The sequence below is a fragment of the Cyprinodon tularosa genome, unplaced genomic scaffold, assembly GCF_016077235.1.
Source record: "Cyprinodon tularosa strain WSP-4 unplaced genomic scaffold, ASM1607723v1 ctg517, whole genome shotgun sequence".
Taxonomy (NCBI): Eukaryota; Metazoa; Chordata; class Actinopteri; order Cyprinodontiformes; family Cyprinodontidae; genus Cyprinodon; species Cyprinodon tularosa.
This window is the reverse complement of record NW_024039249.1, coordinates 141,934-165,821: the sequence shown is the minus strand read 5'-3', so window position 1 is coordinate 165,821 and position 23,888 is coordinate 141,934. Positions and strand designations below refer to the sequence as shown.

The window sequence follows — 23,888 nt, the reverse complement described above, 5'->3', positions numbered from 1 at the left end:
TGTTCAGAGGGCATACACACCATCCATTTATTAAACCAGGTAGCTTTAATATCGAGTAAGGACAGCAAGTGGACCGGTTCCAGTGTTCTCTCTGCTCTATTGGAGCCACATTCATGATAGATGGACAGAAGGGAGAATGTGCTCTCTATAATCTCCTCCATATATCTGAAGAAAGACGCATATAAAAAAAAGAAAGTTGGTATATAATTAAAAAGTAAAATCCAGTCCCACAGAGAGAAGAACTCACTTCTCTGGGTGACGGATCCAGAAGGTCGTCACATCTTTCTGAAAGTCATTCATGAGTCGAACCTGAGACAGAAGAACAGAAAATAAAGCATCAGACAAAAGTTTCTGTTAGGTAGTAGATGTAGGAGATGGTTAGCACCTGTTTGAGGAGACGACTGATCTGAGGAGTGTTAATGTCGACAGTAGCTGATCCAGTAGGGAAGCTTAACTCCTGAGACCGAAAGCCTGATTCTACACTCTTTGCTGCTCAGAAACAAAAAAAATATATAATTAAAAACAGTGTGAGTTTATATATCCTACTGTAAAAGCACATATCCAGCTGTACCTACATACATATGTACTATTTAGTAAAAATAATTAAGAGTCAACAAAACTATTTACCTAAATGCATTAGCATTAACCTGTGGGGACAAGAACAATTACAGATTTTTTCTTGATACCCTCATACCTCTAAGCTTAATTTGATATATTTGGGTTAACTTGTTAGAATAAAACTTAATATGCTGCAAGATAAACTTTCACAACACGGAAGGACTCAGAAGAGCGGCCTACCGAAGCTGGTGTAGATTTCTCGCGTCACGTTCAGCGGAGATGAGGAGAAGCTTTTAGCTAAGAAACGCAGCACATTCTCCTATAGGAAGTGAAATAAAAGAGAACATTTAGAAACAAAAATAAAGAAACTTCAGCGCCCTGTAAAAGTACAACCATCCGTACAACAGTGAGTCACTTAACACCACAAACCACCAGATATCTTATTTTGTAAAATGATAATCCAAGACAAAGTTTTTTTGTAAACAAATGGCTAATTTTATGTTTGGAGTGGTTGCCCAGTTGGAGGGTAAAGCCCTGCCCCAGTTCCTTGTTTTCTGCAGCCTCAGACATGTTTTCTTCTAAGAGGATCTTCTCTGGAACGTTTTGACATTAAAACTACTTTTTAAAGTATGTGGCTCTTTCATAAATGTATTAACCAAACCAGTCTTTTCTCTTCAAACTAGTAACTAATAACCCATATATTTCTAAATGGGGCTTACTTTAAATGTTGAAAGATCTTTTTCAGTTGGGTTATCGACAAGTTTCCATATAAAAGCTCTGTTTAGTGGTAGCTAGTATTTATTATAAACTTGAATGCACTTAATCTATCCCATTTGGTTGATTTATTTTGTTAGAATGCAAACAAAATATGTTTATATATTTTATATGTTTATTCACATATAAAATATGCTAAAACTATTGACCCAAGCATAAAACATAGCGAAAGTTAAACTTTGTATGACTTTCCCACTTTTCTATAAAGTTCAGGTTGATAAGAGACCATGAGAAGTACAGTGGTTTTAACAGACTCTACCTTTTGAGCTGTGGAGCTTTTCCAGATTCACTACTGTTAGGTTTATTCAATGATGATTATAAAATTAATGTGTGCTTATAAAACATTTGTGCAAGGGGATGCTCCACTCCTGTGTAATGATTCAGTCAGGAGACCATCCTGCCTTGTCATTCTGATGGAGCATTCTGTCTTCATGAACTGATCAATTGTGGTCCAGTGGGAGACAGTATGTTTGAGTCTGGGGTTCAACTGTCTCTCCTTTCTGCAGAAATTGTATCCATAATTGTGTATTTCAGTTCTTCCTTTTTCAAAAAACCTACATTTTATGAACCCGACAACTACCTCTTTGCAAATTTTCTGATTCATCATATATATATATATTTTTTAGGGATGCACGATATTGGGATTTTGGCCGATATCCGATATGCCGATATTTTAAAACTCGTGTAGCCGATAACCGATACCGATGTTAAAGCTGGACAAAAATAAGTAGTCATTGAAAATAGCAGTTTTGTTATCCATTTCTGACACTTTGAAAAATAATATACTCAAATATATTTTTATATGCTGATATCAAATTGATTTTTAAAAATGCGGTATTGATCTATTTTACTTTCAAAATCTCGTGAAATTTCATCGTTCTGTTACAAACTCTCGTGATATTTTGCAAATTCTTGTGAGATTTTGTTAGTAAAATAGATCGATACCGCGTCAATTAATCAACATATATAAAATAATGCAAAATTTCATAAATTTTCGGGGGATTTCGTAGCATAACGATGACATATTGCAATATTTCATTAGTAAAAAAGATTGATATGGTGTTTTTAAATGGCAATATATCAGCATATGAAGATATTGTGATATTTTAATGTATCAATATTTTTTCCCTTGTCTTTAGAAGTTTTTAAGTCCATAAAAAAAAGAAGTTTTTGAGGAAGAAGAAGTAGTATTTTTTTTTTTTAGACTTTAGAAAGTCAGAAGCTGATCAAATATCGGGTTAAATATCGGTGGGGTGGCCGATGTCCGATATTCAGTTTTAAGGCCGATACCGATAGGGGGCCGATTATATCGTGCATCCCTAATATTTTTTAAAAAAATTCAGATAATGCACTGGGTGCTCAAACATTTCCACAGCCTTCTAGTTCACCTGTCATCATGATAAGGTTTGTTCCATCAGAGTAAAAAAGACTGAATGCAAATGTACACCACACATTCCAGATTTTTAATTGGTGAAAGGTTTTTTAAACAGTTCATTATTTTCCTTCTGCTTCCAATCTAGCTCCACCGGTTTTTATTGATCCAGCACAGGACTATGAATATTTGCACTTTAACCTGAAAATAAAATTACACTGCAAAAAAAAATGAAATCTAAAAGTAATTTTATTCTTAAGATAAGTGCTTTTTTTCCCTTGTATTGAGGAGGTAAGTGCGACACCTGGCTAATGGAACAAGACAATTTAAATTTAAAATAAGATAAAACAATTAAATTGTCTTATTTCAAGTGCATATTATTTAATTATCTGATTTTAAGAGTAAAAATACTCATTCCATTGGCAAATAACCGTATTAATTGCTCAAATTACGGCTAAATACACTTAATTTAAGAGATTTTTACTCATTTCTAGATTGTTTTTGCAGTATTACTTAGAGTTTGTTGCATAAAGATGTTTATTAGTAATATGTGATATCAGAAAGCATTCTCTTGTGATTTAGTACTGAACAGATGCAATATTAATAAGACATGGACGGTTAGGGCAACAAGTAGATGAGGACTCACGCTGAGGTCAGGTTCAGTCAGAGCTGCACAGAGGTTCGCTTGCAGAGTTTTCCAGCTCTCACAGCTCAGAACGTCAGAAAGAGGAGCGCCGCAGAGAGCTTGCAGAGCCTCACGCCGCACCTAAACACACATTTACAACGATTACCCAAAACCTGAGATCAGACTGTCCAAAGCACTGCGGCCTGCCTGCTAATTAAAGGTGAACCACGCATATTACTCCGATACTGTCCTCCCTGCACCGGCTGCCTGTACCTTTAATATTAACTTCTAAATTGTGATGAACATTTTTTGTTCCTCTGATTCATTACATTAGCTTTATTGCGACTTAATTGTTGCGATGATCTTCCATCTTAGGGTCATTACCTAAAATGATTAAAAATCTATTTTAAAACTCACTATTCTAATTGAACAGGCAAATCAAGCTGCTTTTATAAATATTTTCTTAACTTATTGTTTCATTTTCCCAAATTGAATTATTTGTATAATTAATACTGTAATTAAATGCTTTTCTTATTCAATTTTTTCTATTCTTGTATTCACTCTGATCATTTAAGGTGAGTAAAGCGCTCTATAAACAAAGATTGATTGATCCAATTTTGTTAACTGTGTGGCTATTGATCCCACTAAACAAAGGCAATTCACTCTGAACGGCTAAGACATAAACTCAATTAGCTGTGTAAATCCTGTTGGTTTATAATTCCTAATAACCTTATTAAACCTTAGATTTACCCACCAAAAAAAAATCTATTTAGTTTACAAGCCTGGTCTTTAAAGAATGGTGCTTAGGGAGAAGAAGGGGCAGTATTACGTTCACATTTTCTTTCCTGGTACCTCTTTGGGCTTGCTGGGGTCAAGTTTTTCCGCCAGCGCCTGCAGCTGCTCCTGTCTGATGAAAGCATAACTCTGGAATCAAACAGGGAAATGAAACATAAAGCAATAATTATCATATGAACACGTTTAGTTATTGATTGTTGGGGGAAAAAACACTCAGCATTAAATAGTTGCATTTAAACGACTATCTAAGACTATCTTAGGGCATCCTTTTTAAATATTGGCTTCATGTCTTTATAAATATTAAACAAAACAAAAAATAGAGAAGAAAACTGAAATCTAAAATAAATTTGTTTACTTCTCTTATTTACTGTATTTCCTTTAGATAGCTGCATTTCTGACCTGGTTGAAGGAGGAGTCGCTGTCTGAGCAGTTATCGGCGTACTGGCTGCTGGACTGACACCGCTCCATCGCTCTGTTCATCTCCTCCTTTCTCAGCTGGTCTTCCTCAAACTTGTTGATTAGAGACTCCACAACCACCATCATGGTGTTTTTTAATGTCTGTATCATCAGACGGTACCTGTTACAGACATGGGAAGTTGTTTTACTGACATACCCAGCATTAAAGCTGAAGTCTGTAAGTTTTTAAAAATCACTTTTTTGTCATATTGGCTAAAACTGTCCCTATGCCCAGACAGCAGTACATGTGATATGTAACCTGTGAAAAAAACGGCTTCAATTGGTCCCGCCTACTGCCTGTATTGCAATCTGGAAAGAATATTTCGGGACGAGACAAAACAACCAATCACAGCCAGAGGAGCGTCTGATGGAGTGTCAATCACAGCTCACACACGCTGAATCCTGTCCCCTCCCTCTCACCGCTGAACCTGCCGCTGCCGCCGGCTGCCGCAGTCAGGAGGATGCGCGTGGAAGTCATGGCGGAGCGACAGCCACCAGCGAAAGAGAAACTGCCCTTACTGCCCCTGCCGACAACTGCTTACACGGCAAAGACTTCAAAAAAGAAGATGTCAATGGAAGAGCTGCCGCGTACGCTGCTTGGACGCTTCTGGTCGCATGCGGTAGCCGCGCAAATGCTGTGAGAGGGGTGGAGCTTGGAGGTGGGGCATGAGTGAAGCAGAGAGGGTGGGGGAGTGGTGTGAAACCTGTTTTTCTTCAAATTTTCAGTCGAAGTCTGCTCTCTTCTCAATGTAACAGACTGCAGCTTTAAGCAGTTGTAATCATTATTGTTTTATTATTCAAGGGATTGAGCTAAAAATACTTTCTAAAAGAAAAAAAAAAAAAGACAAATTTCTAATTTCTCAGGATATTTCTAATGCATGGCAACAAAGGCTGCTGTGAAAACATACAGTTTGCTATAACTGGATATGTAGAAAATATGCCTATAGAGAGGGTAGTATATGAATGAGAATGAGAACAGGATAAAAAATATTAGGCAATATGTTTATCCTGAAATATTTTTGTCACATTTTAAGTACAACACAAAATGTTGGAAATTTAAATATGGCTTTTGGATTTAATAGGAATTTTTAGGCTATAAGGAAGGACAGATGGATGGACAAACTGAGGGAGTAACTAGCAGTCAGACGTTTGAACTGATGTTTATCTGATTGACAGATCTAGAGACAGAACGACAGAGTGATGGATGACAAGGCAGGCGAATGTTTAAAACGGATTTCAGTGACTTAACATGTAATTGTGTGAAATTATAAACTTAAGACTTCTCATTTATGTTACATGATTTTTTACAGTCAAGTCGGGAAATATAAAAATGAGCTTTTATAGACCTAGACTCTTTATTTATCCTTTGGGTTTACTTGTTTAGGGAGATTCTGGTTCCAGTAGCTTATATCGAGTACAATGTGCAGAGTTAGCAAGATGCCATTAAAGATAAAAAATACAACAGACGATATAAAAAAGTGTATATAGCACAAAAGAGCATAAAAGAAAAATATATAACTCTTCTTTTCTTTAGATATAAAAATATCTGCACTGTAGAGAGCTAAGGAAAGACTACACAGTAGTTGACTTGGATTATTGCACTCGCACTGCAGAGATGAACTGACCTTATAAATAAGTAAAGAATTACACAGACTACACAGTAGTTGGCAAATTTTTTACTTATTTATAAGGTCAGTTTTATGATTCAAAATATTTTGCTGATCATATAAGCACATAAAACACTTTAAAAGGATACTGATCAGATGTGAACTGTAATTTCCCAGTGCTTTAGAGGTTTAAATAAAAATGCTCATCAGTCTGTGAGCAGAGGAGCATAAAACTCGTGTCAATTGTCAGACGGGACTCCATCATTCTCCCTGAGAAAGTAATTGCATTCCAAATGAGTCAGGTGTGCAGGAGGATATCGCCAATGGAAGATCAGAGAAAGCGTGTTTTCAGATATTGTGCTTTCCTGGTGGCTCATGGTGATTTGAGGCTCAATAGCCTGCGTTAGATCATCCAACTAAAAAGCTGAGGTCAGTGTTACAGAGTGAAACCAGGAGGAACCGTGGACGGCTGTTCCTTGTCTATTTTCTGTCCATGCTGAAGTTCCTTACAAGCGGGAAATTTCAGAGGAAGCTGGCAGACTGGTCAGTAAGACAGTGTTTGATGAGTCATTCTAAGGAAGAACTGGCAACAGCAGAACAGGGTTCCTTGGATTTCATGTTCCTGTCACTGTAGTCCTGAGATTCGCCTTAATCTGCCACCCAAAGCCAGCTTCAATAACTCAGCATGCTTAATGCTTCTTCGTAGCAGATTGATGAATATTTAGCTATGCTGTTAACATTTGTCACTTTCAGGCACACCATTTTTTATACATTACATAACAGATGGAGTGCCAAATAGGATTCTACTTTTACCTTCACCTCTGACATCAACTGCTCTAATTTACAAATAATAAACTTTCTCTTTTTAACATTACTGACCACTACTACTATGCTTTTTGTTTTGGTCACAGGGTGGGAGCTTTCCAGGTATCTTTACAAATGTGCATATTTATTTAAAGGGGGACACCGGTTGCACGCATGAGGGTTCATAAAGCCAAGGTGTGCAGAGACATGCAGAATGGTTTTATAAATCTAAATGTATTTTGCACACCATACATTTACCATAACATACCTAATGTATTTATAAAGCACTTTCAACACCCAACAGGACCAAAGTGTTATAATCATAAATACAAACAATCAATCATTAAAAAACGATAAATAAAGTGGTGTATAAAAGTAGAAACAAAATATAAATCAAGAAAAAAAGAAACACGGTAAGACAATGTCAACATCTCAGATTGTGTTAAAAGCCAAGAAAAGGAAATAGATCTTAAGAAGAGATTTAAAATCAGAAAGTGAAGAGGCCTGTCTAATGGCCAAGGGAAGGTCATTTAAAAGAAAAAGCACGCTCTCCTCTGAGCTTGGGTTTTGTCCTTGGCACCCTCAGTAACATTTGTTGGCCCTAATGTGATAAACAAAATGATTATGGTATGATATAAAATAGGGCTGAAATAATTAATCAGATTAATCCTGATTAAACGAATATTGAATTAATCATTGACTAATTTAGTAATTGATTAATCATAAACTGGAGTATAAGGACTCTTAAACATGTCTTTAGCTGACAGAGCAACCAAATTAAAGCAGTAATTCTACCAATATTGTAAAATAATATATAAACATTTTTCATTTAAGATAAAAAATAATTTTTCGTCTGTCAATATGCTCTATCCAGAAATCCTCATGTGGAAAAGTTTAAGTTTCACCTGGTTTCATTTCGTAAAAAGTCTTCTTTAGGGACCTTTGGATATCCGATTATTCATCGATTAAAGAAAAAAAATAATGAATAGATTAAGTCTCCAATATTTCATCTTTTTCATGGAGATGTGTAGAATTTTTAACAAACAATTATCATTTTTAATAAACAACACATAAAGACATTAAATGTACCACTGTACTAGGAAGACTGTCACATAAATAAAGGGAAAGTCTGAAATTCTTTTAGAAAAAGTCAAAAGCTAACATTTTTAGCGGGTGTTTTTTCTAGGGCTGCAACAACGAATCGATAAAATCGATAAAAATCGACTTTTAAAAGCGTTGGCAACGAATTTCATCATCGATTAGTTGTGTCGCGCGATTATTGCGTCATCCGCTGCGCCGTCATCACTGCCTCTTGACTGAAAGAGGAAGGAAAAAAAATACGGCAGAGCGAGTCAGCGCCGCAGGAGCAGTGTTGCCAACTCCGTATGGAGAGATATTTGTGCCATCGGTTTGAGCGCGCAGGAACCAATCCGAGCGCGCAGTGAGACAACACGCGCGCGCGCAAAACCGGTCTGGCGCGCGCTCAACTCTGAAAAACCCTCTCAACACACTGTTCTCGCGCTCAGTTTCATCTCTGCGCGTGCTCGAATCCGTCTCTGCTCGCGCTCGCTCGACCTGCTCTCTCTCCGCGCTCAACACCAGCTGTGCGCTCGGCTGTTTCTCCGCTCGCTCGACTCTCTGCGCTCGCAACTTCAGCAATGTATGTAAATGAACCATACCATCAGCCAATCACACTCAGCTTCTTTTCATCCAATGAAAGCATTCCTTCCTTCTTCTTCTTTTCTATCATGGCGGTTCGCAAGCAACTTCAAGGTGCATACCGCCACCTACTGTTCATGAGTGTGTAGCAACATTGTTTTACATCTATTCAATTCTATTTTTTAATTTTGCATTCTGAAGATAACTAAATAATGCTTTCCTTAATCTATAAACATCCTTTATATTTGCTTTATTTCCCAATAATCCTTTAAGACTCCATTCTTGGCCTGTCATTTCAACTACTCTTCTCAATTTTTCCCTTTCAGGTTCATATGTTTTACAGTTCATTAATATGTAAGCATTCGTTCCAAATACTACATCCGGTTAGATGAAAAATAAATAAATAAATAAATAAAAACACAATCAGGAAAATCAAACTACTCTTACAGTTATTTTGTCAACATTCCTAAGATAGTACTATAAAATATCTTGAATTATCTCAAATAAACTTCAGTAAAACAGTTATTAGATCATTGCCTCATCCATCTCTTTTACCTGCTATTGACATGGATTTAAATTTGCTGTTTTAAAAGAAAAATAAGGAGGATATTTCAGGTTCAAGTATGGTTCAACAGTATATAGATAATGTTTTGGATCATATTGGCCTTACTCTTAGCTTTTGTGGCGGGTGTTTCTTCTTTTTGTTGTTTTTTATGGAGGTTGGCAAACAACAATTACCGCCACCAACTGAAAAATCCTGTTTATCAAATTATTCTTTTTAATATATATAATAAAGAATAACCCTCTTATTTAGAGTCCATCTGTAAAAGGTCTTCTAAATAATAATTGTTAAATTTCAGATCAGGTCTGCTGTCTGAATAATTGCGTTTAAATTAATATAACAGTCGCTGATCTAAAATCAGAGCAAACTAAACTTCTTAATGGAACGATTTCTTCAATCCATTGTAAGGCCAATATGATCCAAAACATTTCTCCTTTGTAGGCTGAATTCCATCACTGATTCTTTTACCCGATTTAAAAATAAATTATGAAACTAAAACAAAACACCATTCCTAATATTGGAATATTTTGAAGCATCCATAAAAAATTTAACATATCCATAATATTTTTTATCTATATATTGTTGAACCATACTGGAACCTGAAATATCCTCCTTATTTTTCTTTTAAAACATCAAATTTAAATCCATGTCAATAGCAGGTAAAAGAGATGGATGAGGCAATGATCTAATAACTGTTTTACTGAAGTTTATTTGAGATAATTCAAGATATTTTATAGTACTATCTTAGGAATGTTGACAAAATAACTGTAAGAGTTGTTTGATTTTCCTGATTGTGTTTTTATTTATTTATGTATTTTTTTTCATCTAACCGGATGTAGTATTTGGAACGAATGCTTACATATTAATGAACTGTAAAACATATGAACCTGAAAGGGAAAAATTGAGAAGAGTAGTTGAAACGACAGGCCAAGAATGGAGTCTTAAAGGATTATTGGGAAATAAAGGAAATATAAAGGATGTTTATAGATTAAGGAAAGCATTATTTAGTTATCTTCAGAATGCAAAATAAAAAAATAGAATTTAATAGCTGTAAAACAATGTTGCTACACACTCATGAACAGTAGGTGGCGGTATGCACCTTAAAGTTGCTTGCGATCCGCCATGATAGAAAAGAAGAAGAAGGAAGGAATGCTTTCATTGGATGAAAAGAAGCTGGGTGTGATTGGCTGATGGTATGGTTCATTTACATACATTGCTGAAGTTGCGAGCGCAGAGAGTCGAGCGAGCGGAGAAACAGCTGAGCGCACAGCTGGTGTTGAGCGCGGAGAGAGAGCAGGTCGAGCGAGCGCGGGCAGAGACGGATTCGAGCACGCGCAGAGATGAAACTGAGCGCGAGAACAGTGTGTTGAGAGGGTTTTTCAGAGTTGAGCGCGCGCCAGACCGGTTTTGCGCGCGCGCGTGTTGTCTCACTGCGCGCTCGGATTGGTTCCTGCGCGCTCAAACCGATGGCACAAATATCTCTCCATAACTCAGCTACTTTTCAGACCCCCTCCAGCGACTATTTTTCAAAAAAGCGACTAGCGACAAATCTGGCGACTTTTTTCGGTGTCACTGGTGGCTTTTGGAGACTCTTACGTGAAAGCATGTATCATTCCTACTCTGCCGTGGGGCGCCTCCCCCACCCCAACCGCGTTTTCCCGCAGGAGTCCCTCTCAGTCAGAGCCTCAGCGTCCAGACTGCAAATGAAGCGCGCATGCACCGGGATTGACGGCGCAAATTGATCACAATAATTAAAATAGCCTGCGCTTTGTAAAGTAAAAAAAGTGATAACATGCAACTTTTTTCAAAAGAAATTAACATGGCACGGAACCACCATGTTTGTTTGGTTTTAAAGTGGGGAAACGTTACGTTAGTTTCTCAGGTAGCTCATCTGATGCTTTCCTTATCTTGTTAGTAGGTTACAGACAGTGATAAGGTTGGCTACTTATTTTACTTTAAATTTCATTTGAACTAGCTTAAGCAGCGTTTACATTTACTTTATAAATAAATTAACTTGCAAATTATGAGGGCAAGACTTTTAAAGTTTAAATCTGGCAAAGATAAAGTAAAGATGATCCTGCAATTTATAGAAGTAAAGCAGAATAAAATCCAGCAAGATCAGTAATATGTCAATTAATTATATGCCACATTCCCATGTAAATATCTGTCTTTGGAGGATGTGTTTTTTAGCACCCCTAGTTCTCTCATTTTTATTCCAAATACAATTTATAATTTGAATCACAGGGCTATTTTTATCTCTATGGTTCAGTATTTTCTCAAGTAGCAACTTTAACTGCTGTACTTTCCTGTCTTAAAAGGCAGAACTCTTCTAGTCTAAAAAAAACTCATTTGTTGAAATGGAGGGGCCTATTGTTTGAACCCCTTAGAAGCTTTTAAAAACAAAAATGTCTTTTTTTGCGCTTTATGAAACAAAGTACCCTATATTTTGTGGATGTACATCTACATTTCTCATGTAAGTTTGCGTAGTTTTAACACAAACATTTATTTTTCATATTGCACCAGTACAGTTAATGAGCAACCTGTACTTGTGTGCTTGTTTGTTCTGTCTATAATGTTTATTTTGGAATAAAGAGGTTAATATAAAAAATATTTTTTGTCCGATTAATCGAAAAAATAATCGTCCGATTCATCGATTTTTAAAATAATCGTTAGTTGCAGCCCTAGTTTTTTCCAGTTCTAACAGGCCTTTTCTGCACCAAAAAGAACTAAAAACAAAGAATGTACTGAGGTACACTTACTGAGCCGAGTTTCTTGTTCTCCGAGTCGCAGCTTGAATTAAGGTGTCATGTGCCGATCCAACTGCATGTTGTCCTCCTCTGGTTAAGTTCTGTATTTCCTCCTCCACCACCGTCCCCATAGAGCTCTCCACATGCTGGCGGAGGTATCTGACAAACTCATAGCTGAAAGAACAAAATCCATTCACCTCTGTAAATTTCAATAACATTCTATCATGGTTTAGAGATCATGACCCTAAAGTTAGGACACAACCTGTTTGTGGCCTTACTTGTGGAAGTTCTTGTCAGTCTCCTCCAAACAGAGGAGGATCTCTTCAGCACTTTCAGGGGATGGTGCTCCAGAGATCTTGTCACTGATGCTTCTCAGAAGCTGCTTGAGGAGCGTTTGTAATTGCAACTCATCATCAGCAGACAGCTTTGACATTGTTGAACTGATGGATAAAAAGACAAATACTTGCGGGATTATAGGATCCAAGTTTGTCAACAGTGGGAATAAGAAGATAAAACCTGCAGTCATTGTTTAAACTAAATATCATTCCTCTAAGCATAACAACAGCTGTAAACGGTATCTAAGGATAGACAGGGAGGTGTTTTTATTGCTGTTATAATGTGAGTTATAATGTTCTTCAATTCAGAAACATGAATGCAGGAAGACCTCAATTCACCACTGATAATCTGAAAGTCCATCGATTAGATACTGTTGTAGAAATAAAGAATGAAATCAATGAATAAATCTAAAAATATGCTAAAATTTTCTTCTTAAAAATGTATTTTGTTTATTTTAATAAAGACATCTATTTATTTTACTTTTTATTTATAAATAATTATAGCAGTACTTTTTTATATTTAACTGAATAAAAACTGTTTCCATATTATAGAAAGAAATAAGTTAACAAATGTAAGTAAAAGCGAAAGGAAATGGTTGATATATTTTAAGAAAACACATTTATGTTAATTAGCAAAAGTAAATAAAAGAAAATATCTAAAAAAACAACTATAAAATAAACCGAATGTAAACATGAAATATTAATTACATATCATCAAATAATGTGACTATAGCTTTTACTTTTTTATATTTGTTGCATTTATTTTAGGTCATTCGTTTATTGCATTGAGACATTTATTCGGTTTTGTATATATTTATCTTCTTTTAGCCAATTCTGGACCCCCACCTCATCAGCACAGCAGGCGGACTAATTAATTAATCTGCAACAGGTGTGGAAACCTGCTTCCTTCTATAACATCTCACGCTATTAAATGGTCTACTAGCCCATAAATACTTTACGTTTGCTAATATTATCCTCTTAAAACTCGGAACTCTAGGGGCTAAAGCTACAAAATCCAACCCTTCTTCACCTAAGTGATGCTAAATGATGCTAACTGCTAGAACACAGCTAACTACGGGCAAATTATCTCAGTTTTGCCATAATAAGAGTTGAACACTGTAACCCCTTCAAGCAACAGAAACCTACTAAATCATATATAGGAAAGTCAAGTGAGAAATAAGGCACATTTACCTTTAAACGAGGCAACAATAACGCTTTAGCATCACTGGCCATGGAAAGCCGTGTCTCTATGGAAACGACTACTCCTGGTTTAGGAGGGGCATCATGTTGTGTTAAGATACTGTTGGTAATTTCAAACTACATTTGAATTTAATAAACTTGAAGGCTTCGTTGATCAATATAGTTTACTTAAATACAACTATAGCTATATATTTAAAAAGCTTTCCCTAAAAATTGTATTCATATTTCACTTAATTAACTCGCTGCGTATTCGGACGCAATTTGGTGGCTTTTCTCCGGGAGATTTGAACGCACCAGGGATGACGCTTTACCGTCACGTGACCCAATGTTTTGTTTCTGAACCCGGATGGCGTGCAGGAGACGTTTTACCTTTTACAATGACCGTAAAAGCACAACTTTCATTTAAATTTATTCTTTAGGAAAACGGCTTTTTATATATTTTTGTGTGTGCCTAATAGCTTTACATTTAACCGTCCCCTCGTTCACTTTTAAGCATTTAAAAGGAGTAAACATCACTAGCAGCGTGTTTAGCATGGCGGCTGTTGACAGCTTTCACCTTTTGTACAGAGAAATTTCTCGGTCTTGCAGCTCTCACTTCGAGGCTCTGGCCTTGATCGGAGCTCTGTACACGGCCAGCAAAGCAGTTGTCCTGCTGAGAGACTGCTGCACGGTAGTTAGGGTCCATTTCCTGCCGAGGATGTTGCCCAATCGTGGGAAGCTGACCCAAAGATATGGGGAATGGGCTGTTATTTATGGTAAGAAAAAATTGCAATTGAAGTGGAACTGCTCACCACTGCACTCTTAAAAATGCAGTTTGCTATTTTTAGTTATTTGAAATTTAGTTTTAAACAGACATATTGAATATACTCCCTGAATTTGGTGGTAGTGCTAAAGCCTTATTTGAATCAGGTGACTAGTTCCAACATAGAGATTAGCAATGCATTGCTCCATCAACTTTACAGGTGTGTAAAACCCTTGTTAAAATTAGGAACTTTATGTTCTTTTTAAAAAAAGACTTGATACTGATGATGATGTAATCACTTTTACAATGTTTTAAAGCAGGGGTCTTCCACGTTTTCCAGGCCAAGGACCCCAATTGTATGAAATTATGTTCTATCAAACTGGTTCTATAGTCACTCTATTACAGATGGAGTCATGTAATTAAAGTAATTTCTCTCTGGGATTATTAAAGTATTTCTGATTCTGATTCCTGATTGATGGGGCAGGTGTTGTGAATGAAACGGTGCCCAGCTTGAAAGATCCCCTGTATGCCACTGAATGTCTGCATTGATGATTGAAAGACATCTTCTGCCTCCATTTTTCTGTTTACCACAGTGTGTTGAATTCATGTTAATGTGGATTTAAAGACATTTCAATTAGTGGAAAGAATTGCACGGGGGAATATAAAAAAAAAAAAGTAATGAACCAAAACTTTCGCAACCCCCATGCAGTACCTCCGTGGACCCCTTGTTGAAGACCTCTTTTTTAAAGAATCTTTAAGTAAATTTTGATTTATGTTTCACCCAATGTTAAGTACAGCAGCTTCCAAACTAAACCCTACTTTAGGTGTGGCAAAATGTGTTAAAACTGCTCCCATTTTTTTTACTTCCACATGAAGAAAAAAGTTTAAAAATCTCTAACTGTTCGGCATAGAATAATTCTGTCCACGTTTAATCGAGTCTATCAAAGTATTTCAGATATAATAATATGAATATGTATAATCAGTTCTTTAATATGTGAAAAGCCTTTTCTCACTATAGTAGATCTAATTATATTATTTTGGCAGTTTTTCTTTAGGTGTATGACCAAATCTATCTTCTCCTAACAGGTGCATCTGAACCAGTAGCTCTCGCATATGCAGAGCAGCTAGCTCAGAATGGCGTCAGCATCATCTTCATCACTGAAGACGGTTCCACTGTGAGAGACGCCGTTGCATTCCTCTCCCAAACTTATGGGGTGGAGACTTCCGTTGTCACTGCAAGCTTCTCTCTAGGCCAAGCACCGGTCAAACCCTTATTAGAAGCTTTGAGGGGCAAAGATATTGGCTTCCTGGTGAACTGTGTGGAGGAAATATCGGCCTCACCCAAAAGCCTGTTAGAGATTCCTGAGCAGGGTGTGTTGGATCAGGTGAATAGAAACGTCACTGCTGCTACTCTGGTTGCCAGACTGGTGCTGCCAGGGATGGTGGAGCGCGGCAGAGGGGCAGTGGTAAATATATCTTCAGGGACCTGCTGCAGACCCCTACCTGGAAGAGTTCCACTCACGGCCTTCGCTGTAAGATAAAGTCTTTAAGGAATTAATTTTTGTGAGAAAAATGGCGAAAAATAATCAAATGAGCCAGATTAGATACACAAAAAATACACTTTTAGGTTGAACCTTCATATAAGCAACTAGTTAAGCTTGTTTTCATTTCTTTCTACAACATTTAATACTTGCACTAATTTCATTTTTTCCACAATTGCAGGGGTATCTGGATCATTTCTCAAGAGCTCTTCGTTTTGAGTACAGCGACAGAGGAATCTTTGTTCAAAGTCTGATTCCTTTGCAGGTAATTAACTGTAGAGATCTCAGAGAGTTTCAGGTTCAAAGCATGTCACAAGCATCATCAACTTTTCTTTAATTGATTAAACTGCACATTTAAACAAAAAGTCTTTTTGAGACACTAATTAGGAATTGAAGAATGAAACATAAAATACATCGCAAATGTTTTTATTTTTTTTCTCTTGCACTTTCTAGTATATTATCTCTATCACTACTAGAAACTTTAATTATCTGTTTCATTGTTTTTTGCAAAAAAAAGTTCAGATTTGCCTAAAGAACATCAATTTTCAATTGTTAAAACAATTTTGTGTATTGTTTTAATTTAAAAAAAACCCGTTGTGCACAAATTAAGCAGATTTAGATATCCCTGAAGTTGTTTTTTTGTCTTCTATTTGTATTTCAGATAGCTTCAAGCAGAGATCAGTCATCTTCTTCAAGAGAAGGATTGTTTGCTCCAAGTCCAGGGATCTATGCTCGACACGCTATTTCCACCCTGGGGGTCTCCAACAGAACCACAGGCTACTGGCCTCATACACTTCAGGTCAGCAACATGTTTCTAAGTGAATTTTTATTCCTTATGTTTGAGGCATCGTATAGTTGAAATAAAATCAATAAAAAACTGTTTCTTTGTTGTTGTTTTTTTTCTAACAGTATGGACTAATGAGATGTATTCCTGAGTGGATTTGGATTCTGGCGTCTCGGATGTTCCTCATCTGAAGCTAAAACCTGAAAAAGACTCTTACTGGATCTCGTTACACAAGAATGTTGTTCGACATTCTTCTGACAGTATTTATTGATAATAAACCCCAACATTCTAAAGTTGGTGGTTGAAATTGTTCTAAATTGATGAAGAAATCTACCATTAAAACGAATGAGTTTAAAACAATGAGTGTGAAGCACTGGTTACAATTTAGTTTAAATCTTGGTAGATATGAATGTAAAGTTTTGTCTATTGAAAGACGGAACCAACAGCACTACAGTTTTTTTTTTGACAAAAATAATAGGTACTCGGTACATCAGGTAAACTGATGTTTTCTATTTTCTTTCTTTGTGCTTAAAAACGTATCAAGAAGATTTTGCAGAATTGCTTGGTTGCTTTCTGTTTTTTACAGCCTAGCTGCGTTCTAGTTTTAGGCTTTTAAATGAGGAAAAATAAAAAGTCGTTATGGATTAGTGCAGACATTCCTACAGAGGTCAGGGGTCAGGTTTTGAATACCTGCCCTGTCGGGGAAGGAAGGAACAAGGAATAAACTTTGTAAATAACTATATTTTATTACTTTTTTCCATTATCCACCAAACTTGGAAAAATACTAGCAGTAAATTCCAAACTTTTTCGGAGTCTACAGAGAGATAAAATGCATTATGAAACAAAGCTACATAAATGTTTTCATTAGAGCGTAAAGCCAACAATGGAAGAAAAAAAAAGCTTCAAATTATTCCTAAAGTTTCCTTTGGCTATAAATGTAAGCGCCATCTTGCACTGTTGTGTCTTCATCTTATCAGTCCCTCTTACGTTGGCAGAGACGGAGAGTGTTGCACTTTATCAAAATCACAGAGAAGTGTGACGACCAAAAGTTAAGCTTTTATTGTCGAAACTGGTGCTGTGAGCTTCAAGCAACTCCTAAAGTATGATTAAAAAAAATAAGTTCTACAATATATGTATATTTTGAATTTTATGAGGGTGAATTTTAAACAGTTTGGGTTTGATTTGTGAAACTGTGTGATTATAACTCAGGAGGTGACCAATAAAGCTTTTTCCATTCACGCATCTGATTTCTTGTTACGTCTTTCGTCTTAATGCATAAAATAAAACCAGTCTCAGGAATTAGCTATTTTTCTATATCCTGTCTTTGCTTTCAGCATATTTCTTTAAAGAATTTATCTGATCAATATAAGGTCAGTCAGATTAATGCACCTTTTCCTCTGTTCAAAGCAGCAGGTGCAGGTCAATGATTCACGTCTAGAAAGCAGAGTTCAGAGTTTTGCAACCAGGCAGTCTCGACGGAGGCCGTTTCCAAACCTCATAAACAAAGCTGAAGTGCACATAAACAAGCTACTCTACTCTCACCTGCATGTCAATCTTTCAAATATTAAAGATAAGCCTGGAGACAAAAAAGCTGCTGTAGTAGTCTGCAAGGCAAATTGTTTTGAAACTTATGAAATACAGCGAATTCATTTTTAAGTGGACATCCAAATTTTTGTCTTAATCCAAATATTGACAAAAACAATACTGCGTGCCTTATTAGTAGGACCAACAGCATACTGCTACAACTATAGGTTAAAAGCTAAATAAATATTTATCGTACTTTTAAATATCATTAGTTTATTTATGCATGTCAACCTTTCAGGTGTTTTTATTTGCCATATTAACTGTTTGCCTCACCCCCCCTTTCTAATATATTTACTGATTTCCTTTTGTTATTCAGTTCTAGATAAATTCACTTTCTTCATTTATAGTCAAACATAGTGGCGGTAGCATCATGCTGAGAGAATTCATTTTTTTCGTAAGGCGAGACAAAGAAGCTAATGAGTTGGCAAAGAAAAGATTAATTAAATACAGGATGTTTTGAATGAAAACATGTTAGAAGCTGCTAATGAGCTAAGATTGGGGCTGAGTTCAGCTTCTTGCGGGTCTGGGACTCTAAACACATCAAGGGCTTTTGAGGAATGGTTTCAATACATCAACATATCAACAAATAAGAAGTGTAAATATTTCTGTTGGCTTGCAAAGCAATCATTGCCCCTTAGACTGTTAAATCAGCAAAACATGGGGCGTGCAGGTGGCGCAGTGGTTAGTGTTCACAACCAATGTACAGAGGCCTTAGCCCTCAAGGCGGCCGACCCGGGTTGGAATCTGACTTGTGGTCCTTTGCCGCATGTCTCTCCCCCTCTCTCATACCCCCTTTCCTATCAGCCTACTGTCCAAAAAATGAGCCACTAGGGCTATAAAATCAGCAAAAGGTGGTTCTATAAACTGTTTATTGGGACTAAATGTAAAAGCCCATCATAGATTTAAAATCCATATTTCACGTTATTATTTCTATCCACAAATTTGTGTTTGTCTTTCTGTTTAAAACACACTGATATAAAATAATTTGAATATACTTATGGGATATAAAAAGTTTTGCAAGACAAAAACTCTTATAAATGTGAATAAATGAACAGAAAAAAAACACATTTGGTTAAATCTTCTGCTAGTTTTCTCTGTTATCAACCACTCGTATTCAGCATTTGCACATAAGCCTCTTTGTTTTGGTTAGGACAGCGTCCTTCCAGATAAGCCAGAGAATTGACCATGAAGCACAGTTTCTTCCTCAGTCTCTCGTCTCATCCTTTACTGGAGCTGTCGTTCTTTTCTTCAAAATTTCCTCCATTTTTATATATTTTTTTCTCAACAGGTGAGTTTCCATTTCCCAATCTCTAATCCTAAATTACTTAGTTCGTTTTTTGATGTCTGTATCCTAAGGCTTTTGCATGAACTTCTGAGGCTATATATAGATTTGTATTTGTATTGATGTGTGAGTATAACACAACAGTTTAAAATGTTATTTGATTTAATATGAACTCTTAAATGTACAGAGATTTAGAAGAATATTTAATGAAAGGAAAAATATTACTAACAAGTTTGTTGTTGAAGATTTGTTATAGGTTTGAGTGTGCTTTGAGTGTCCTTTTGATAAGTGTGTTTAGAAGACTTGAAATCTGCAGCTGTGGATTTATCTGCATAGTCACAAGGCAGTATGAAACGATACACGCTTGGCCTTCTGAAACACTCAGCCTGTTCTGACTTTTTACCTACCTAAAACAAATCCAACGAGACTTAAAAAAGGAGATATAACATCACCAACCAGGTGCACATCTTTAAATGAAGTCTTTTCTATAATTTATTGCGTTTGGTTTTGCATTAATTTAAAATCATGATTATATTTACCTTGAAACAAATCCTGTCACACCTTGCAGCAAGACAGTCCTGGGTTCAAATCCCAATCCGACTCTTTCTCTTGATTTTTTTCAGGTATTCCTTCCCCCTACCCTTTACCAAAAATCCTGACTTTTAGCTTCAATGGCCTCTCTATGTTGCTTTAAAATTGTGTGGAAATGCATGCTTGTTTTATGCGTTTCCCTGTGATGGACTGGCACCCTGTCTGCAATGTGCCCTGCCTTATCCTCCAATAGACCACTGGAGATAGGCAGCAGCCCCCTGCAGCTCTAAAAAGATAACCATTGTATCAAACTTCAGTCTTTAAGGGCCAATTCTTTCAGATTTTAGAATATAATCAAATAGATATATCCTCTCCTCAGAATGCATCAATGCAGAGTAAAGCTAATGGCCAAGATCTTTAAATAATGTGTGCTTTAAGGATGGTTGTCTCTATGTCTGTTTTAATACATTTTGTCTGATATAGAAAAAACAAGGATAACTGACGTTTGAAATGGGAGAATGGGACCTACTGGGGCGACTCCTGGAAAAAGTGCAAAGTCACTCCACAGTGATCGGAAAGGTCTGGCTCACCGTTCTGTTTGTTTTCCGGATCATGGTCCTGCAAACCGGCGCTGAAAAGGTCTGTACGGTCCCCCAGAGATAATGGGGAATGAAAGTAGCTGATTCTAGACAGGGAAGATCTAAAAACTATGAGAAAATGTGTTTGATTTGTGAAGCTTGAGTAATCTGGGGTCATCTAGGTTTCCTCTCCCACATCTACTTCCTTACCCAGGTATGGGGGGACGAACAGTCTGACTTCATCTGTAACACTCAGCAGCCGGGCTGTGAGAACGTCTGCTACGACCTTGCCTTCCCCATCTCTCACGTCCGCTTCTGGGTTCTTCAGGTCATCGCCTTGGCAACGCCACAGCTGCTGTACCTCGGCCATGTCCTTCATGTGATTCATGTGGAGAAGAAGGTGAGCTCCTCCACACAAATTCCACAACATCCTTATGAAGAAGAAGAGGTTGTTGAGTTATTCTTTAACCATCAGTGTCATTTAATTAATTTTGCTTAAACCGCAGAAATCACATCAAAGTTTGGCGCAAGTTTGGTCAAACTTTTATTTAAATCAATAAAATTCACATCACTACACTCCAATTACTCACATCTTATAAAAACCAGAGCAATACATGTAGCTATATATCTGAAGACCATCAGTTGGTTGCATCATTTCATTGACTTGCAAAAAAAAGCAAATTCTGCAAAGCAAAGTGGTGACAGTGGAGAGGAACAACTCTCTACAAACCTGGGGTTGAGATAAACCAAGAAACACTTGTCTCAGAATAATTTGCGTTGTTTCTTAGCTGAGCCTCTTTCGACAAAGAGTCTCAGCTAAGAACTAAGCAGAAGCAATAGTATTCCTTCTATACCAAGAGAACAAAACGAAGTATACAAAGTTAATGAAAACTCTGTCATCTAGGAAAAACACACGTCTAAATAGAGAATCACAGGCCAGGTCCGCTTTTAATACATACAAGTGTTAATAAGAGAGATTTACTTAAATAATGTCAGAAAACTTGGAAGGAGACACAGCTTAACTTAAGAGCACTATAGTGTTCAAGGTGAAGAGTAAATACAGATGGCTTCAGACAGAAAAAAAAGAAAAAGCAAAGCAGGTTTGACTGAGCCTATAGAAGCTACAGAAATGCAGTGGAAAAAAAATACTTTAAAATTATAAATCCTGTGCTCTATCTATCTATCTATCTATCTATCTATCTATCTATCTATCTATCTATCTATCTATCATCTATCTATCTATCTATCTAAATTAAGCTAAATTAATTCATTTATTTTAACTACTTACTACTGCTACTAACTTTATCAAAATGTCCCAAAAATACTGAAGTCTTATCTTAAAATGTAATTTTGGTATAACAACCAGTGTTTTGTGAGGATCATCAGCTGAATGTCTTTATACTTCAGTTGCACCACATCTTCATATTTGATCGTATGTGATCATACACAGTGGGCATATCCAGCGGACTAGTGAATAGTAGCCTCATAAGACCATCCTGATCTCGCGAGCTTTAAGGTTTCACTCGCAGGACGTTTCACTAATTGGACGTTCGCCAAACGAACGTCCAATTAGCATTGGCTTTGAGGCGGGTTGAGGTGTGACGCAACGAGAAGCGCAACAGTTCAGTCTAAAGAACATGGCGGCTTCAGCCGATGAAACTAGCGTTAGCGTGGCTATCGAGCAAGTTTTATCGGAATTACAGAGTATTTCTTCACTGAAAGAAGAGCAAAACACTGCTCTGGAGGCTTTTCTCAGAGGAAAAGATGTTTTTGCTCTTCTCCCGACTGGTTTTGGCAAGAGTAGCCTGGCTGTTAGTACGTCATATGCTTCGTTGATCTGATTGGTTTATTTGGCCCGTGTATCACCAACATAGCTAACCAGTATTTTCGCCCCTTCCCAAAATTATTTCAACGGAAGGTTTCATGATGGATATGCGGAGCAAATCCATCTGGCGGAGTCAGGTTAAGTGAATAGGGCATTGCTTTTGGAATCCTGAGGTTTTGATTTCAAGCCCCACTCCCACAGACTGACACTCTGGATCCATGAGCAAAGACCCTTAACCCCTCCTCACTGCTCCCCGGTTGCCCCACGATGGCAGCCCGTTGCTCCCCAAAGGAGATGGGTTAAATGCAGAGAGTTAATTTTGTTGCTTTGTACTTAAAAAAAAAAAATGTAGCCTATTTTTAGAAAAGCCTTTAAGCGCTTTTGTGCCTCTAAACACTGTTGAAATGTGTCTTTATCACTTTCCCGTTCTAGATTGGATTTTAATTTAATTTGTATTTCTGGAGGTTTGTGCCTGAAAAATGTCTGACTTTGAATTATTGTTCTTCATGAATTAGGTCAAGGAAAAGATGCGAAACCAGGCACAACTGGACGACAAAGCAAGTCTGTTTCTAAGGACCTTCAAGGTTCCTAAGTACACAAAAAGCAGCGGAAAAGTGAGCATCCACGGTCGCCTTCTTCGTAGTTATGTACTGCATCTCATAGCCAAGATTGTTCTGGAAGCCTTGTTCATTGTGGGTCAGTACTTCCTGTACGGTTTCACCTTGGAGGCCCGGTACGTGTGCTCCCGCTTCCCTTGCCCTCACAAGGTGGACTGCTTCCTGTCCAGACCCACAGAGAAATCCATCATCATATGGTTTATGCTGGTGGCGGCTGTGGTCTCACTCACCCTCAGCATTGCTGAGCTATTCTACCTGTGCGTGAGGGCGGTGAAGGAATGTGCGGCCAGGAGGCAGGACTACACCGTGACCCCGGTGACACCCCCGAGGTCAGAGAACAAACCAACTCAGAAGCAGGGTGAGGTGATTCAGAATTTTGTAAACCTGGATATGGAGCTGCAGGGTAGAAAGTCAGGGATGAACGGGGTGGGTGAAAAAGCTGTAGATGTGACCAGCGGGAACATTATTGGGGAGATCCACATCTGAAGCATGAATCGGGTCAGGTCGAGTGGGTGTGCACCGCTGTGAGCCCAAGCATTGGTTTGCATGGCAGAGAGAGGAGCCTTTATTAGGTAAATAAAGAGGGAGGGGGGCAGCAGCTTCAGTACACAGAGCAAAATCACACACAGAATTACTAACAATTATTCAAATTACCCAAATTGTAAATAAATGCTGCATTATTTCAATAAAAAAATATTTCTGTGGATAAAAAAATTTTTTAAAAAAAATATATATATAAAAGAATACTATTCCACAGTGTATCCCTATTTTTTTTTTTTTGTATTTCAGATATGAGACTTATTTCTTCTTGCAAAGGTTTTGATTTTTTACAATAAGATTAAATTCTGTTTTTTTATCTTAGATTCAAGATTAAGTCTATATTTTACTGGATTTTATTGTTTTTCTGATA

The 23,888-nt window shown here is 37.1% G+C and overlaps 3 protein-coding genes across 3 annotated transcripts in view; 2 read left to right on the top strand and 1 right to left on the bottom strand.

The window, feature by feature from the left end:
• tbc1d32 (TBC1 domain family, member 32) overlaps positions 1 to 13,580 on the bottom strand; it is a 110,955-nt gene extending 97,375 nt beyond the window's left edge. Inside the window, exons 1-10 of the mRNA XM_038303692.1 lie at positions 13,486 to 13,580; positions 12,238 to 12,399; positions 11,972 to 12,133; positions 4,524 to 4,701; positions 4,182 to 4,253; positions 3,351 to 3,470; positions 799 to 877; positions 386 to 489; positions 248 to 309; positions 21 to 165 (exon numbers count right to left, since the gene is read on the bottom strand). Coding sequence (XP_038159620.1) covers positions 21 to 165; positions 248 to 309; positions 386 to 489; positions 799 to 877; positions 3,351 to 3,470; positions 4,182 to 4,253; positions 4,524 to 4,701; positions 11,972 to 12,133; positions 12,238 to 12,392 — 1,077 coding nt within the window. The 5' untranslated portion in view covers positions 12,393 to 12,399; positions 13,486 to 13,580. The remainder of the gene's footprint in view (positions 1 to 20; positions 166 to 247; positions 310 to 385; positions 490 to 798; positions 878 to 3,350; positions 3,471 to 4,181; positions 4,254 to 4,523; positions 4,702 to 11,971; positions 12,134 to 12,237; positions 12,400 to 13,485) is intronic.
• A 225-nt stretch (positions 13,581 to 13,805) lies between these two features.
• On the top strand, positions 13,806 to 17,449 carry hsdl1 (hydroxysteroid dehydrogenase like 1). The gene is made up of 5 exons (XM_038303691.1): positions 13,806 to 14,249; positions 15,323 to 15,768; positions 15,959 to 16,042; positions 16,439 to 16,576; positions 16,687 to 17,449. Exons 1-5 carry the CDS (start codon positions 14,027 to 14,029, stop codon positions 16,750 to 16,752), a joined length of 957 nt encoding a protein of 318 aa, XP_038159619.1. The 5' UTR covers positions 13,806 to 14,026; the 3' UTR covers positions 16,753 to 17,449.
• A 3,019-nt stretch (positions 17,450 to 20,468) lies between these two features.
• Positions 20,469 to 23,597, top strand: LOC119795621 (gap junction Cx32.7 protein-like). Its single transcript, XM_038303696.1, has 3 exons — positions 20,469 to 20,597; positions 20,751 to 20,936; positions 22,877 to 23,597. The coding sequence occupies exons 1-3, from the start codon at positions 20,469 to 20,471 to the stop codon at positions 23,462 to 23,464; spliced, it is 903 nt and encodes a 300-aa protein (XP_038159624.1). The 3' UTR covers positions 23,465 to 23,597.
• The last annotated feature ends 291 nt before the right edge of the window (positions 23,598 to 23,888 follow it).

Bases quoted from the DNA above. Each gene is read 5' to 3' on its own strand.
- hsdl1 (XM_038303691.1), top strand. From the start codon at position 14,027: ATGGCGGCTGTTGACAGCTTTCACCTTTTGTACAGAGAAATTTCTCGG. The intron at 14,250-15,322 runs GTAAGAAAAAAT...TTCTCCTAACAG, and splicing joins GGAATGGGCTGTTATTTATG to GTGCATCTGAACCAGTAGCT. The intron at 15,769-15,958 runs GTAAGATAAAGT...CCACAATTGCAG, and splicing joins TTCCACTCACGGCCTTCGCT to GGGTATCTGGATCATTTCTC.
- LOC119795621 (XM_038303696.1), top strand. From the start codon at position 20,469: ATGGGAGAATGGGACCTACTGGGGCGACTCCTGGAAAAAGTGCAAAGT. The intron at 20,598-20,750 runs GTCTGTACGGTC...TTCCTTACCCAG, and splicing joins TGCAAACCGGCGCTGAAAAG to GTATGGGGGGACGAACAGTC. The intron at 20,937-22,876 runs GTGAGCTCCTCC...TTCATGAATTAG, and splicing joins TGATTCATGTGGAGAAGAAG to GTCAAGGAAAAGATGCGAAA.